At 34.7% G+C, this 18225-nt stretch overlaps 1 protein-coding gene across 2 annotated transcripts in view; it reads left to right on the forward strand.

The window, feature by feature from the left end:
* The window catches only part of LOC149801436 (isocitrate dehydrogenase [NAD] subunit alpha, mitochondrial-like), a 56648-nt gene extending 42840 nt beyond the window's left edge, over nt 1-13808 (forward strand). For both annotated transcript variants that reach the window (XM_089955561.1, XM_089955562.1), the window contains 3 exons: nt 1278-1359; nt 7017-7169; nt 9991-13808. In XM_089955561.1, the coding sequence (XP_089811687.1) occupies nt 1278-1359; nt 7017-7169; nt 9991-10074 (319 nt within the window). In that variant the 3' untranslated portion in view covers nt 10075-13808. The remainder of the gene's footprint in view (nt 1-1277; nt 1360-7016; nt 7170-9990) is intronic.
* Nucleotides 13809-18225: the final 4417 nt, after the last annotated feature.

The raw sequence follows: 18225 nt of genomic DNA on the forward strand, positions 1-18225 counted from the left end.
TTTTCTTGATTGGCAGACTGATTGATTGGTATGTCTGCTTTCTCACCATGGTGGTCTGTGTAAACAACCATATGGATATGGAATTTGTTTGTCATATAAGGATGGAGAGTAGTTTAAATAATTTAAAATTGGTGCATTGTGTCAGTTTACATGGTGTTTTGCTTGAAATACTTGTGGAAACAATTTGAGTATTACTAATGATTTTCAGGAACCTGAGATTTCACAGCCTCTGTTTATGCAGGATTATCAGTTTCTATCCATGTCCATTGATACATGAGAGATTTCAAGTTTAAACAACTCTCTGGATGTTGGATTGAGGATAATTTGTTTTGAGTACATTAGATAGCGATCATGAATGTACCTGCATTTTCCCCTGTCCATGGAGTGATCCATTTTACTTATTTTCCTGCAGTGTTTTTAAAGAAAAAATGTAAAAGACAAGAACATATACAATGCTCTTCACTTCTGTGTTGGAAGTAACAATTTTTTTTGTATCATAGATGGTGTATGACATTTAAATGCACATTATAGCTGCAATTATTTATAACAATAGTAGCAAGGAGCTGCATGCACAGTTGAAATATAAATGGTTTTAATGAAATTCATTCAACAGGTTCAAGATGATGTTTGGTAGAATCAAGTTTGATCATATGATGTAAATTGTGTACTGATATTCTTAAATCTTTAACTAAAATAGCTTGATTGTATTAGAAGTCGGAGAAAGAATATTGTTGTTGCTGCCATTAGAGCAAAACCTGCTTTGAAAGACCCCAATTTTGAAAGACTACCTATCATGAAAGACCATATTTTACATGCATTGATCAATTGTGTAAGATAATGAGATGATTTCAATAAAAGAGCACATCTTGATAAACTGTTCTATATTACAGTGTCGTTAATAGTTGTGTCAGTTTACATGGTGTTTTGCTTGAAACAATTTGAGTATTACTAATTATTTTCAGGAACTTGAGATTTCACAGCCTCTGTTTATGCAGGATTATCAATAGCTACTGTATGGTGGAGTGGGGAGTAGGAGGAGCGAGATTGTTTTTACAGTTCTATTTATTGCTACACAACCTTACATGACATACCACCTGTCATAAAAGATCACATTCTGGCTCCATTGAGTTTCGTAATGTGATGACTAATGGGGGACCACTTAAGTGAGCAATTTTGGTTGCAGGAAGGGATGATCTCTTAAGACATGTTCAACATTATTATAATTATTATTATTATTATTATTATTATTATTATTATTATTGCTTTTCTTTCTCTAGTGATTTGTGTGCAGGACTTGTTGGAGGTCTTGGTGTGACTCCAAGTGGTAACATTGGAGAGGATGGTGCAATCTTTGAGTCTGTAAGTTTTACCTAATTATTGACTGCAAAATTCAAAGTGCATGAAAAATGAATCAGTTATTAACATGAAAAACTAGTGATTCTCAGTGAAATTTGTTTCCTTCCATCCATCGTGCTTTTCTTCCACTCTAACTGTACAATTGTTTAAGATTCAGGGATGTAACTTGATATAATTGTACATCATCATTCAAAGGTGTGTTGTGTATCACAAAATGAGGGTTCTGTTGTCAATGTCATCATAGCCAAATATTTTCTATTACTCTCCTTACCACATTACAATTTTCAAGCCATTTTAGATTAAGGGATGAAACTTGATATGCTTATGCATCATTAGAAGTGTGTGATGCATACCACATTGGGGGGGGTGTCTTTTTTTCAGAGTCAGGGTCATGGTTCAGTATTTCAAATTTTCCATTACACTTTCCTGTCTACAGTTTTTTGCTCTTTGAGATTATTATACTTGTACATCATCCTGGGAAGGTGTGCTGCATACTACATTGGAGATCTTGGCTTCGAGGAGAAAGTCGTGACTTAGTATTTTATGTTCTCTGTCACACTTCCCATTTAGGTCAATAACTTTAGAGCTGTTAGAGGTTAAGGAATTAATCTTCATGCACATTTATGTCACAGAGATTTACAAATTTTATGAAAGTCAACCTCTCAGGGCAAGCTGACTGCAAAATTGAACTTGCACTTGGAAAATATGAGCTTGCCCTAAACATGATATCCCATTAGGGTTTCTGAAAAACAGTCATTTTTTAAAAACAGCTGTTTACTGTTTTCAATTTTAAAAAATCAGCTGTTAACAGCTGTTTTTACTGTTTTTTCCATATTTTCACTAATTTTACAGTCAATAGCTTATTTTTGTGATGAACACCGTTTTATTATATATCTTTCGTGATAAGTTCTAAATCAATACATTTTTACTTCTTATAATAATATTTCAAGAATACAAGTGCATTAAGCGAGACGCGATCTTAATTTTGTACAGAAATTTGTACAGACCGAAAAAACTCTTTCATTGTCCGTTGATGTTGGTTTAATGGATAGAATTGCGTTGTACAATTTCTGGAGATTTTCAGTGCGCTGGCCAGAGTTCCTGAAGAGCGTGAATTCGGACTTGAGCCATTTGAAACTGTCTTGCCCTCCGACTGCAATTGATGATCCATCTTTTTGAAGCAACAAATTCAATTCATCTTGAAGAGACAAGTTCACACTTTCAGCATCATCTGACGACTGTTCGACGACATCTTTTACATCGTTGACTTCAAATAGATGAGACGCTAGGTTTCCTGCGAAATTTAGCGTAGTTTTTGACAGGGCGACAGATGGATCTTTGAGACTGTGCAGGAGGTTCATGACATTGTTCAATCGCTCTTCAACGCGACACTTCAAATTTTCCATGAGCTTGGTACTAATGTCATTATTCAGATTAGAGAGCTTGTTGAACATGAATTCTAAAATTGTGTCAGCACTCATCAACGTCGCGTCTTCTCGACTTAGATTCTCAACAGCAAGTTTCACAGGTTCCATTGCCTTCAGAAGAGTTTTGAGAGCGTCAAAATCCAATGTCTCAATGTCTGTTAGAAACAGTAAAACAGTTAGAAAAAAAACAGCTGTTTACTGTTTTTTGATTTTGGACAAAAAACAGCTGTTTTACTGTTACTGTTAAACGGTTACCAGAAACCCTATATCCCATCATGACTAAAAAAGAATGATATAAAGTATGTCATGTTTTAAGGAAATCATGTTATATTTATTTTAATTTTTGTTTTCTTTTTATCTTTCTTGGCACATTAAAACTATATGCAGATAATTATATATATATATATATATATATATATATATATATATATATAATACATGTAGATAAATATGTAGATTAGAAAGAGTTGAAATGCATATATAATTTGAAGTGCAAAAACATGTACCTATTTATAGACAGAGAAATGGGTTCGTAGAAAAGGGTTTGGAAAGAGCCAGATTTTTAAGCTAGAGAGACCCTGAATTGAAAAATTAAATAATAACAGAACTGTTAATATAATTTTAATCATGCTTTAGTACCTAACATTTCCTTTTATCAACCTTTCCACTTAAGATCAAATGATCATACAGATTTAAGTATCCATCCAGAAAGCAAAACAAGATAAAAATGTATCCATAACTAAATTATTCCATAAGTATCGATGATTTCACACTGCTTTTTATCTAGGGTGTGTTGTGTCCCCTCACATCTGCTTCTGCTTCCACATTACCAATTAGCATCTAGTCATCTTGAAATTGGTGACACGTATCAAAATATTTGACCAGCAGACTTTTGAGAATGATTTGAAAACACATTTCTATCCATTTCATTGTTTGCCAAGTAGTAATTATGCATTGGTTCCCTGTAATTATCATGTAAACAACACCTCATAAACACTGTTTATGGATGCTACATTTTCATAACGGCAAACATGCTTTGAACGAATTCTCCCATCTTTAGTCATTAGAGATAGGTGTCTTTTATTTCCAAACACACCTGTTAAAGAAATCGGCAACATGCATCAAAACAATCTTTGAAAGCTGATTGTTTAGAACCGGTAAGCTTCTTAAACTGCCTGAAGTTAACCTTCATTTATGGGCATGAAAGTCTGTGAATTCCAGATATGTACAGAAAAAAAGATTAAAATGTAACTAATATGTTACAAATAAATATTTATTCCTTATCTTTCAAAACTTGCTTTGAATTGTAAATAATCACATTATCACATATGCATGAGAATATGCAAGACTGTATCAACAGTTAGTCTAGTTCCCTGCTCTGTGGACTCCTGATTTGGCAGGATAATATTAAATACCACTATGGGAACCAGACTCATAAAGACAACAAAAAAGCAGTGTGACATAATACACAGATTTTTTTCGTGTACATGTGATGGTTGTTGAAACCAGTTGGAACGATCTTTCGTATGTTGGACATTTTGACAATAAATGTTATTTAAACAGAATAATAACAACTTCATTAGAGAAAGCGTGTTATTAAAAATTGTTATCGACGTGATTGTAAAACGAGGATCTAGTCAATAAACAGCCCAATTCCCTAATGCTTCCCCCCCTCCAGTTTTCTCAATGTCAGCGCGATTTTTAAAATATTTTAAAGGTCTCTCAGTAACTCGCACCTCGCGTATAGTGCGGTCTATGTTTGTGGACCCCGTTGTGTGTGAGTTATCGAGGGAGTGGTGTATTTTGATTTTAGCAGAACCGTTCCTATTTTTGTCATCAACTTGCACTATTACAGTAATTTCTATTAGATTAAAATTTTCTGGTCAAATTAACTTCTACATAGATAAACTGCAGCTTAAAAACTAGCATATCTGCATCTCAGAAATGCTTGTAATGTGTGATTGTAATTAATTTTTAAATTGATCCTAGCTACCTATATAAAGCAAACTGAATACTGACCAGTGGAAAATCACATCGCTTAGTGCACTGATTCACCTGTCAGATTTGAGAAAGATCATGAAACACAAGTTCAGCAGTAAGGATTGTACCTTGATTAAAAAATTTGTCCTTCAAAAATTCAAAATTGTATACACACTGGATTATTACTGGTTTAATAGGATGTCTTCAAATTCTTTAGCTAATGTACTAAGTATGGCAAATTGTCAGAAAAAAGGCTAGGGAACACATGTACTCAATGTGGCAGATTGTAGGAAAAAAGATTAGAGAACACATTTCATTTAAATTTCACCGTAAATAAAGTATCCTATTTTTATGTTCATATTTTTATTTTTAAATGCCCGTTGTGATGCACCCATCACTGATAGCTTTTTTTGCAGTCAGTGTCCCAAAACTTATACTGTAGTGTTATTTATGTGACTTAATTTTGATGGCCTGGGTATAATTTTAAAAAAGAGACATTTTCTTGGGTACTTAAATTTCTGGTTTTGCCTGTCAAAGTATGTATATTAGTTGGTATTTAATTTCATGGTTTAACCTTTACAAATACCCAAAATAAAGAATACAAAAGAACAAAACTATGCTGATGGAAAATGACAGTCACTTGAATGTTTAACACATACTAACACATGTATGAACACAAATCAAAGACTTGTCAAGTTCAGTACTTACTTTTATCTGAATGAATAACATCATTTGGAAGTTGATGCAGCCACCAGACACTACAACAATACTATCACTTCTATGAGCACAAAAAAACACCTGTCAAGATGAATCACTTAAGCTCAACATCAGAGGAAGCTGACACTAAAATGGAAGGATGCTAACTAAATTAAAAGATATCGGAATCACTCCGTTGTGCCTGCCTCATGTACAGACCACCTTCAACCACTAGACTTGATAATAAATAAAAAGGACAAAGAAGAATTAAAATCATGCTTCTGCAACTGGTATGCTAAAAAGGTTATGGAGGCCATCATGTAAAAGAAACTGGTAAGGACAAGTGCACATTATTAGTGAACCTTGCAGCCTTGTTGATTAAGCCAATTCATGCTGAATGGATAATTGCAGCTCGCATGACAAGGAGTGAAAGCTGGAATTGTTTATGTATTTTGGGAATTATTTACCTGACAAGCAGTTGTGTGAATTATGAGATTTGAATGACAAAATGTTGAAATTCAGGCTTTGTCAGTGAAGTGTGAGCTTTAATGCTCTGCTGTAATTGGAGTGTATAAATAGTGTTTTATTTACAATAGTGCTTCAAGCAATAGTTCTAGTATATTACAGACTTGTTCATATGGAATAAAAATCTTGGAATAAAATGATATGTGGTTTCAGGAGGATTTACAATTTTTAAACAAGAGTTGTACTCGAGTAAAGAATAGATTTGAATAAGTATTAAATTTAAGTTCCATATACTAGTATTTTGTATTCTTTCGTTCATTTTCAGTATTAATAGTGTTTGGATAGCTTATATGCTTTTTCTCATTCTCTCTAATCTTACTTACCTCATATATGGATTTAAGGCAGTGAGTGGAAATTACAATTACAGGATACCTTATATGTGCATTGAAACAATCCATATACTTTATAATTCTCTTTTTTTCGATGGGTTAAAGTAAAAGAACTTGTGTAATAGCTAATATTTAATTACCAGATTACAGTATTGAAATTTATTAAATACTAGTTGCTTTGTTAATCTGTATGAACAAAACACAATAAGACATTTTGCAGGGGGTCATCTCATCATCATTTGTGACTAATTTTTCATTGGGTCTTTAAATTTGTTGTTCGGGGCAACAAGAAAAACATGAGAGTTGGTGCACATTAAAAATATATGATACTACATTAATTTACATTTATTCAATGACACAAAACTTATATAAAAGAACTGAAAAGGTATGTTATAAAAATATGATTTGAAAAGATTCACATTATCATTTTGTAGTAAGGTCAGATGTTTTTTATATTCAAGAAGTGGACACCTGAGACAAGAAGCTGTGTCTTCTGCTGGAAACAATATTAGAAAGAACTCCTTTATATGGAGGACATTTATTTGAGGATTTTCATTACTCAGTTTATATGGATACACATCTTAGGAGTACATGTCCTTTACATAAAAATATATTTTAAGAAATGTTCTGCTGTATTAGAGATCAGGGGATCACGTCATCTGTGTGTATTTACATCTGATTCTTATTTACACCTAATTCTTAGGTTCATGGTACTGCCCCAGACATAGCTGGCCTAGACAAGGCTAATCCTACAGCCCTGTTACTGAGTGCTGTGATGATGTTAAGATACATGGGCCTTGGGGACCATGCAAGGAGAATAGAGACAGCTGCCTTGCAGACTATTAAGGAAGGAAAGGTAGTGTTAGAAACAAACATACACCTTTTGTAATTAATCTCGGGTATACTATATTTTCTTATAATATTTATGAGACAATGTTATTGATGCCTGGTCCATAGAAATCATTACATCCATCCATCCTTCTGTTCATGCTCAGTCTTATGTCACAGTTTATATATGCCTGGAATTTGGCAGAATGTATACTCTCTGTCAGTCCATTAACTATTCCTTTCAACTCAGCTTAAGTTCTTCATCATTTGAGGGTTACTAAACATTGTGGATGACTTCCACTTGGAGTAAGGAAGAATCACTTTTGGGGTCAAAAGGTCAGAGATCAAAGTCATTGACAGTAAACAGCAAAATGGTTTCTCCAGGATAACACAAATTCTGTGTCATTTTCTTTGATTAAGCTCTTTGTATAACTTGCATATGTGGTGAGACTGCTTCAGATGCGGGAGGTCGTGGGTTTGAACCCCGGCTGAGTCATACCAAAGACTTAAAAAATGGTACCAACAGCTACCTCGCTTGGTGCTCAACATTAAGAGGTTAGTGTTAGGACTGGTCGGACTGGTGTCAGGATAATGTGACTGGGTGGAACATCATGCTATGTGTCTGCAGTATGATGCCCCAGTGCTAGACTCACTATAAACTGCCACACTACAGACACTGTAGCAATATGACTGAAAATTTGTTAAAGCTACGTTAAAAATCGAGATCACTCACACATGCACACACATAGAGAGGCATACGTGGTAAGGAAAAAGCCAATCCATTTTGGGGTTCAAAAGGCCAAAGGTCAAGGTCTCTGTTGGAAAGTAGGTTAATGGTTTCAACACAATAAAATTAGTTCTGAATTACATGCCTGGACTCTTTGTATAGGTTGCACTTGGGCAAAGGAAGAAGCATATACATTTCAAGGTCAGAGGACAAGATTCATGGACTGGAAGAAAGGAAAAAAAATGGTTCATGGTCAATAACACTAGTTCCAAATCACATAGACATCAAACCTTTTTGATGACTTGCATGTGGGGTAAGGAAGAAACCTATCTGTTTGGGAATCAAAAGGTCAAAAATCGAGGCAACTGTTTCTAAAAGAAAGAAGAAACAAAGCGGTTTCTGCATAAAAATTTAAGTTCTTAATCATAAACCTTCACCAAAGTTTGTGGCTTTGTGTAAGAAAGGAGCCCATTAACTATGGTTTCAAGGTCTCTGTGACTGAAAGAAGAAAATAGGCTTGTGGAGAGCTTGCACTTGAGGTATGGATGAGGTCTATTTGTTTTTGGGCTCAAAAGGTGAAAGGTCATCATCATTGTGGCTCAGAGAAATGGGTTTTGCTGAATAACTTGTGCTCTAGATGGCTTTAATTAAGAGTAATAAAGAACTTATAGATTCTGGGGTCTTAAGGTCGGAAGTCACAATTATCATAGTTAATCAAACTGAAAATAATGGTTTCACACATTAAGTTTAGGTCATGACTGCAAACCATTACCGAAGATTGAGGTAATTGAGACTCATGGGTCAATAATATCCAGTTCATCATATGCTACTAGTGCCAACATAGAATACTATTACACACAGGCTGGGTGTATAATGAACCATTCATCATCCTCTTGATTTGACTTGCTCTTTGGGTTTGCAGTGGGAAAATGCATATTTCACAGACACAAATGTAGAGTTTTTTTTCTTTCTAAGATTCTGTATTCATTGGTGACTATGAATTTTGAGTTGGCATGGTCTACTTATCATTTAAACAAGATATTTAGATTTTCACACCTAATTACAGTGAACCAGCCTATGCAGACACATCCATATAAAAGGCAGCTAATGTTTAAGGACATTTCTCCTTTTATCTGTGATCTTTTAAGCTAAAATGTTTATCTAGGACAAAGAGTGCTTCCTTGTGCATCCTTTGTAAACCAGTTTCACTGTTAATAATATCACTTCTGATGACATTTATCGACATAAAAAGATGAATCGTTTGTTGTAAGTTCATTCACCTTGATCAGTTTTTTTTGGTCCTTCTGTCAGGTACCATGTTATAGAACGACAGTAATGGGGATAGGGGGAAGACATATTTGCTTTCAAAAACAAATCCATGCTAGTTCTCTTTGACGTGTATTATCATGGTGGACAAAAAGTCTTGTCCAGGAGAGTGAATCAGTCGAGTGTGATCTAGTGTCATACAAAGTTTATTTCATGTCAAAGTCCATGTCACTGATGTTAAGTTTACCTCCTAATATACCATGTTGCATATGCTGAATTTTGGGGTCCTAATGCCAATTTTTTCAGACTCATGCCCCTGCAATCAGTGTTTTGATTGACCATCCATTTGCTTCTGTTAGATTACATTGTCACATACCACAATAGGAATCACACTCTTTGTGTGTGATTACTTTTTTGGCTGTAATTTAGAGCAAGAAAACGAAGTTGCAACAGCTAATCTAGCATCAGAATATGCAAGTGTTTTCTACAGTAGTTGAATCATAACAAGACAGTGTATAAGTACTTACAAGCAGCTCTTGGGGGCCCCGAGTGGCCTAAAGCGCTCACCATTATGGATCACTGCCATCTCACATCTGTTTGTGTTGGTTATAGTCTCAGATTCGGCCAATATGAGAAAGCTTGCCGGTAGCTTCTCATGGGTCTGTGTTTCTTTCCGGGGTTTTTCCCAGATTCTTCCTCCACTATTTTAATGCTGACCAACATGTACAGCCTATCGTGCTAAAAAATGGCATTAAACCTACAACAACTTACAAGCAGCTCAACAGAGACAATACATAGAATATATCATTATATAGTTTGGTTATTACAGTGTTTTAGATTTTTACTTTTTTTCCAGGTTCTAACTGGAGATTTAGGTGGAAAAGCAAAGTGTTCAGAGTTTACCCAGGAAATCTGCAGAAAAGTTAAGGAGCTGGACTAGACTGCAGCAACTTTGTGTAGAATAATATTACAGAACAATATATTCATTCTCTATCTGGATATTTCAGAATTCATTCTTTAGGCAAACATACTTATTAAAATACATTCTGTCCGAAGCTTGGAAAATGCAGCATAACTTATTAACCCAATTCTGTGGTAAGGATATATATATTTTTGAAACTATTTCAGTACTAACCTAAAACTCGTGCTTGTTATCACCAAGTTAGATACGATATTTGACTTCAGTTTCTGCCAGTGATACTTAACAAGCAAGGAGAGGAAACCAGATTAAGCAAATTTTAAAATTGTGTGTTTATGAGACTTGTTGTCAAATGCAGCAATGGGTGATTTAAGGACTTCTAGAATTAATTATCGTTTGTGCTTGTGTTCAAAGAATTACTTGCTGTTTTAGTTCAGTTTCCAAACCTTAAAAATTTGCACACTTTTGTATCATTTGAACTTGTGATTGTGTCCCATTACAGAACTTTATCAAAAAACAGAATCACATATTTGTAAAAATTCTTTGCAAATTACCCAAGTGCATAAGCTTTGTAAAATAAACATGATCATAATATAGGACAGTATTTTGGGTCTACAGAAAAAATAAAATTTCAGCAAAGTATATTTCTCAAGTGGGATTTATATTCCAGTCATATTTGTTATGTTGTTGATGAAGTGTTATAGTTAAAAGTCTGGTGGTCATAGACCAGGAGAGTTTATGGAATGGTCTGTTGTCCTTTGTCCATCTTTTTATTAGTGCATATTTGTTATCACTACTATTTCTAAACTTCTTGGGAGGATTGGCATGAAACATTACAAATGCATTCATTACATGGTATAGTTGGTCCAGTATTAAAATGGTTTTTTTCTAGTTGGTCAAAATGAAATTAAACTGGTCTTTTGTCCCATATGGCTGCCACTGGCTTTCTTAAGAATCTTGTCACTACTAATAGATGGTCATATCAGCTAGGATTTCCATGTAAAGATGTGATGTTTAGTTTGTCCTCTATGAAAATGGTGCCAGTTTGGCATCCAAGATGGCCATCTTGAAAATTTTGTTATCACTATTCAAATAAACAAAAAGTAATATTGCCATGGGGTTTTCACCAGGAGAATTATCATGTCTACCTGTCGGTTGTTTCTAAATGAAAATGGTGCTGCTTTCACATCCAGTATGGCCATCTTGAAAATCTACTTCTCCTGAGTGAATGGTCATATCCACATGGTTTTATTTACTAACAAATTATTATGTCTAGTTTGATGTAAATTAAAATAGTGCCAGTCTGACTTCCAATATGGCCACCACAACAGCCATCTTGAAATTATTTTTACTTCTTCTAGATGGCTGGTCATATTGATAGATGCTTTCAGCAAAAGATTTATCATGTCTGGTTTGTCCAAAATGAAAATGTGCCAATCTAATTTCATTATGGCCACCATGGTAGCCATCTTCAAAATCTTAATATCGTTACTTTTCCAAAATGGAAAGCCATATCAGCACGGAGGTTTCACCTGAAGATTTCTCATGAAAATGGTGCCAATCTCGTATCCAATATGTTCATTACAGTAGTTGAATTGAGAAGCTCATTATTGCTGAAGAATATCAGAGATGGTTTCAACACTCCACAGTTAAAAAGGTTGAAATTGTTACGTCTTTAATTCCTGGAAATGCTTTTTGGCCAGTATAGTGTCTGTCCTTTTGAGGCACTCCTGTTTTCTATTTTCATATATCAGATCTGATCATCAAACATTGCTTGTAAACGTAATGGTACTTGAAGCATGTTTACATGTCTGTCTTAGCTAAATAAAAAGCTGTGTAAAATATTTTGTCATCTAATATGATACAGAATTCCGACACTACCCAAAAATTTGGAAAAGGTTGGAAGAAAATAGGTTTGTTCCCTATGTGAAAGACCTTTCTCTTTACAAATATTGGTCAGTGCTGTGAAACATTATCAAATTTTGAGCCACTACGTGATCACAGAAAATGTGATTGAATTACAGCTGGTTACAAGTTTAATATTTTTCTCTGGATGTTTCATACTTTTCATTCACTGGTTTCAATTGCTGTATTGATCATTTGGGTGCTTGCCCTAAATATATTTGCATAGTCAGTACAAGCTTCTGGCGATTGGATTGGTCACATATCCTAGTTAGCCTGTAGTTCCATATCAGTATCCTATACTGTAAACGTTTTTAAAAAATGGATCATTATAAATCTTTGCTTATTATTTGGCATCTTTGTTACCCCCAGCATGTTTTTGTAGTGAATTTTACTATCAAACCTTACTAAATACAATGAAATCTGGACTGCTGGGGTAATTTTCACAGCAGAATCCCATGCTCTGGGTGCCCTTGGCATCAACTGCATTCGCTATTTGGATCATAATTTGATTACATTGAAAGTAGGTTTTAGGGCACCTACCAGACATCAGGTGATTAAAAAAAATCAGTCTAACTGTTTTATACAGAAGTTAACAATTTTTAAGGGTTTCTTGTCAAAATCTAAAATGACCCCTTTCTGAAAGAAAAAAAATTCTTCACAAACACATGCAGAAAAACAGCAAAGTTGACATTTTTATTCTGTACATTTAAATGTAGTACATGGAAATTTATCTGAATTTTTGAATAGTTATAATATTTGTAGTGATAAATTGTGTGGTTTAGTACATGATCATATAACTGATTCAGATGTTACGGTCGAGCTGCAAAATAGAAACAGTGTACATTTTCTAAGCCTAAATGTTTTCAATTCCATTCAGTAAGAGTCATAAGTTTACCTTGAAAAAAAATCAGTTTCATTCAGGAAGAAACCTGGAAATTTTAAAATCAGATGTATATGTTACTGTATGAAATTCTAATTGTTACCAATGTGTCTGTTATTGTATGCTGCCATAAAGTGAAGCTGGCCGTTCTTTGATATTGGTATGTCAATCCATCTGTCCATTTTTGGTTTCTTACAAATAAATGCCTTAGTTCAAGACCAGTGAATTTGGACAGAACTTTGTGAATAGCTTGTGCTTGGGTATAAAGAAAAGAACCTATTTATTTTGGGTTGAAAGATCAAAGAACAAGTAAACAGTAACTGGAACAAAAACAAAAAAGGTTTCTACATAACAATTTTACATTTAGACCATATAGCTTGACCAAAGTTTTTGAATGACTTGTACTTGAATAAGGAAACCTATAGGTATTTGGGTCAGAGGATCAGTGGTATAAGTTACAGTGACTCAAGAAAATGCATGATAATTTTGGTTTTAGACTACACACCATTCCAAACTTTGTGGGAAGAAAGAAGTCTAAATGTTCAAGGCATTGTGACAAAAATCTCTGTATAGTAACCTCAAAGAACATAATAGGTCCATATTTGGGGATGGCTTATTATTATAAGGAAAAAATGGTTTTCCTTTTGGACAAGGAGAAAAATGTTGCTGTTAGGGTAAAAAATATATGATTAGGGCTACTAATCAATTTGACAATGCTTTCACAAGTCAGGCATGCTCTGCTAGTGCTGCATACAGAATTATTAAACGGGTGGGTATATAATATTTATGGCACACTTTTCAGTGTAGATAAGAAATTGTGCAATTCTTATATGTTGTTTTACATAATATATAATGCCTTTGTTATGTGGTCTGATTTATAGTTTTCTTTATAAATGCAGTTATCTATGTAAATCGGTCATATTTAAAAGTTCCACAAAGCTATCATTAAACAAATCAATATTAACAACCACTAATCTTCAATTATTCATTCCCTCTCTGTATTCTTTCAGGTCATTACAAAGGACATTCATAGTCTATTTGCATGTATGAATGAACTACTGATTGAATTTGAAAGATTTGTTTAGATACCACTGTTTCTTGCAACTCTGCATGACCAGTAATACTTTGCTGGGTTGAATGTTGGCAAGGTTTCATAGTCAGAATAATGACAGCAGATTTTCTTACCATGCTTATATATTTCACATGAGTTTAATAGATCACCTGTGGGAACCCCCAAAAGGCCCCTGAAGACAGTTGGTCCTTTAATGCAGGTTTTTTTAAGCATAAATATAGAATCAGATTTTGTGGTCTTCGATGACAAGTGGTTCAATAATGAAGATATGGTCTTGCCATTCATCTTTGTTCAACATTTTGATGCACCTAAATGATCCTCAGTCAACTGGCTTTTGAACTTGTACATTTTATCAGAGTATGTAAATGTACATAAAATCACCAGTGCATGTGTTGAAGCAAAATTACTGTAAACACCTAACAGTATAAATAGCAACAGAAGCAAGATTATATTAATCAATTTGTCAGATAGGCACAAATCAATATGCACGTTGTTATAACTGCACTATATAATTGATTGTATCTCACTGAAGGCGAAATTTTAAAACCTCATTCCACAGAAAATCCTTCAAAACCAAAACTTTTACTTGGTCTCCTGGTATTTGTTGTCTTGAGATTCCACTGTATATATGTATATATGTATATATATATATACTCATTTATGGCCAAATATGTTCTCATGTAATAATACCTTAAGTAAACTTTGTGTATGTGCTAATGCACAAAATGAACTATTTTATTCAAGTCTTCACCTTGGATAGATGCAGCATTTAAGTAGAATCTTTCACACTTAACCATAATTTCATGTTTTTCAGTCATTAACTTAAATATTTGATAACACGCATTTGCTTGTACCCAAGTATCCTGAAAAGCTTTAGTGCCCAGATACTTGAACATTATTTACTTTTTTATACTACATTTGATAATTTTTATGTATTTGCATTGTTTTAGTACTTTATGTTAAAAATACTGTCATTGATAGTTGCTGCTGGTCAAGGTTAGAATGAGTAAATTGTTAGATGTGTATTTAACTTTATTATTGACTGTGTATTTATTTGCTTCAGAGCCAAGTCACATATCAGTACTCAACATGTCCACCAAAAGAATAGTTTCCATAGCTCTGCCAAAGTGACATGGCAATTAGACATCCCATCATAATATTTATTAGGGCCTAGTTCACTGCAGAAATAGGTCCCATGCATACAATGTACATGCTTTATATGAACAAGATAATTCTTGTGCACTATGCATATTTGATACATGCACATCGATATCTTTTTTTTTAATGTTAAACTGGCAGATCACTTTGGTCATCCTGTAGATTATGAGAAACATTTTACTGAAATGTTCTGTAGTGTTTTAAAATTTTGTTTTATTAATTGAAACCGATGAAATAATTTATTCAGTTACTGAATTTTGTTTTGCTCTTTTCCTTAAATAATAAACCTGGCAGCATCACGAGTGACACAAGGTATCTTTTCATTTTTTTTTTATCATCAGTCACATGGTCTAAACAGTTATTGATGGTTATTGAACAGTTTATCATAGTTTTTTGAAGCACTTTAAATAGTTTAAGATACATAGAAACAGAACACATCTCTGCCAATAACTCCTGAAATGAGTCAAAATTTGCCAAGCCAGCATGTTAGTGGCATCCTGAAAGCATGTACTTACCAGTTATTGTTCCTATGTACATATTACAGGCAGTGTTAGAATTGATTGCAATTCATCACTGACAAGGTATTTACTTGCTGTATCATGCATCCCTCCTCACATGGCTAGAATGCCAGAAAGTAAACTTATGACCAAGTGTCTGTCAACATTTGCTTCCTACAACACTGACCAGATGTTTTTCATCAGATTTAAATGAGAACTGGACAATAGGTTTATATCTTAAGTATCTCTGACAAGTTCGAATATGAGCAAGATCTGTTCATGTTACTGTCAAGATCTGTCTGACCGGCTGAACCTGTTGCAACTCTGGAGGCCAAATTTATAATCATTTGAAATGTATGCTTACATCATCAAGATCTCGGACAAGTTCAGAAATTAGTGGGACCTGTGATACTTGTGAGGTGATCTTTATTTGATGGCTGAGCTATATATCATTCTGGAAGCTATTATTTTTATCTGACTTAACAAACTTGGAAAAGTGGAGAAGTGTCCAATACTGTAAGATGGTATCTTCTTGGGCCATGACAATGGACTGTAGAGAAAACAATTTCTTTGCTTTGGTGTGCCAAAAAGCAGATATAGGAGGATAAGGTAGCAAGAGATCAATTTCAACACATCCTCCAAAGACAAATTACATGTTCAGTGTAGTTAGATAAGCCCATGAGGTAGGAACAGGCTCGAACCTCATTGGCTTTAATCTTCATGAATGAAAGGTTGCTATTGATTGTCATAACAACCCACTTCAAAATAGTGAAAGCTGAAATATCATCCAAGTCTTTCAGGAAAGGAAAAGACTCTCCCTACCATTTCTTCTCCATTCAGAGGCTGACAAACAGAAATGTAAAGCCTCCACTTGACATAAAAGCTAATTATCTCTGGCTCAGATATGGCTGAGATGGGTGATCTGTATAGGGAATGGGCATCCTGACTAAAGTTGAATGTTGGCCAAAAACCTAGTTGGCAAGGGAGAAAAACCAGTTCATAACTGTCATTGAACTAAAGATGGCCTGTTTGTATGGATAGGGCATGAAGCTTGCATCTGCCCCGTAGCTGCTAAGGACAGCAAAAAAGGTCTTGAGAGTAAGATTCTTGAAAGAAGCATCACCCCAAGACTCGAAAGGTTTTTTTTTGTCAAGAACCACAGGAGGCAAAAAAGATTCTGTCTAGGCATTAGAGCAAGATGGCAGTCTTCTGCAGCTTGAAAATACCTGATCGGATCAGCATTGAGAATCTGAACAGATTGCTGGGACTTTTGTGAATTTGTGTTGGAAAGGGATGCCCTATAGTCCCAATAGTAGAAACTGAGCATTGTTTATCTTCATAAAGGAAGAGAACATCAGTCACTGTGTTCATAGAGGGGCAGCTAGGATTAACATGTTCCTACTGCATCCACATACCAACTTTGCTCAAAAACTTCACAGTGGATAGACTTTAAAATTAGCCAAGCATGAAGGTGAAAGATTTGTGGGCTATTGTGTAGGAGACATCCCTTGTATTGTGACAAAAGGTTCCTCCTTTGGGGCATTGTCCTAAACTGTTCAGTAGGTCAAGAAGATCATTGAACAGCAATCACTGGAGCCACAGAGGGAGCAGCAGGGAAGTCGTACAGACCAGGTGGCTCAGATAAATTTAACCCTCCCACCAAACATTTCTCCGTAGAAGCCTCAGATTTCAAAAATAAACCTTCCTGCGCAAATTAATCCGCAAAATTCCGACCCAAAGTGCATTTTCAGACATAAAAAAAAAACAGCATTTTTTGGGGGGGATATTGTAAAATTTGTTTGTTATTGCAAATTCCGACTGCAATTTTATGAGTAAATTTGATCAAGACCGATTCGATACCTACTACGTGGATCATGAAGATTAATCGTGATAAAACCGTGTGGTGTTGCCTGAGCGTTACTGAAGAAATTTTTAAACTTATTTATATCCATGTCGCCGTTGCACCAAGTTTGATGAATATTTCTCAGCGTGTGAGTATCAACGCCATTAAATACCGATAAAATATTACAATTGTCTCTAATAACCTTCGGAATTTGCGTATATCGCTGCGTCACGTAAATCACATCGGTGTTCTTGTGTCGGCCACGCGAGAATATCCTAGCTGGGTTAGTTTGTTTATCTAGCATTACATCATCGAAAACAACAAGATTATTAGCATCACCGTCTAAACTTTCCACTGATGGAGCCTCATTGATATCCGTTATAAATTCTATTGTGCCATCCTCAATATTATCACTAAATTCTTTTAATACCTGATAACATCGCTGATCATCAACAGACGGCGCAACCAAATACAATTTATCCCATTTCAACCATCGCATAATCAAATTTAGCAACAATTGCGTTTTTCCAGAACCAGATGGTCCAATGATTATCATTCTAATCGAATTTGGTAATGCCTCGGTGTGTTTTACTTGCTCGCGTTTCTTTGTGGCTGAAAAATCAATTACATTCATGTTATTAGAATATTATGGATTCATATTGTGTTAAGTGTCGCACTCGAACTGCTACGCTAAATCCAATCGAAGTCGTTACGCGCAACAACAGGAATGCAATCAAAGGTGAATGTGAAGTTTGTAAGACAATTAAGTTTAGATTTGTAAAAAAAAAAGTAGAACCGGAGGAGACATCGCTGCCTC

This window comes from Sinohyriopsis cumingii, chromosome 4, assembly GCF_028554795.1.
Source record: "Sinohyriopsis cumingii isolate HCF-2022 chromosome 4, ASM2855479v2, whole genome shotgun sequence".
Lineage (NCBI taxonomy): Eukaryota > Metazoa > Mollusca > Bivalvia > Unionida > Unionidae > Sinohyriopsis > Sinohyriopsis cumingii.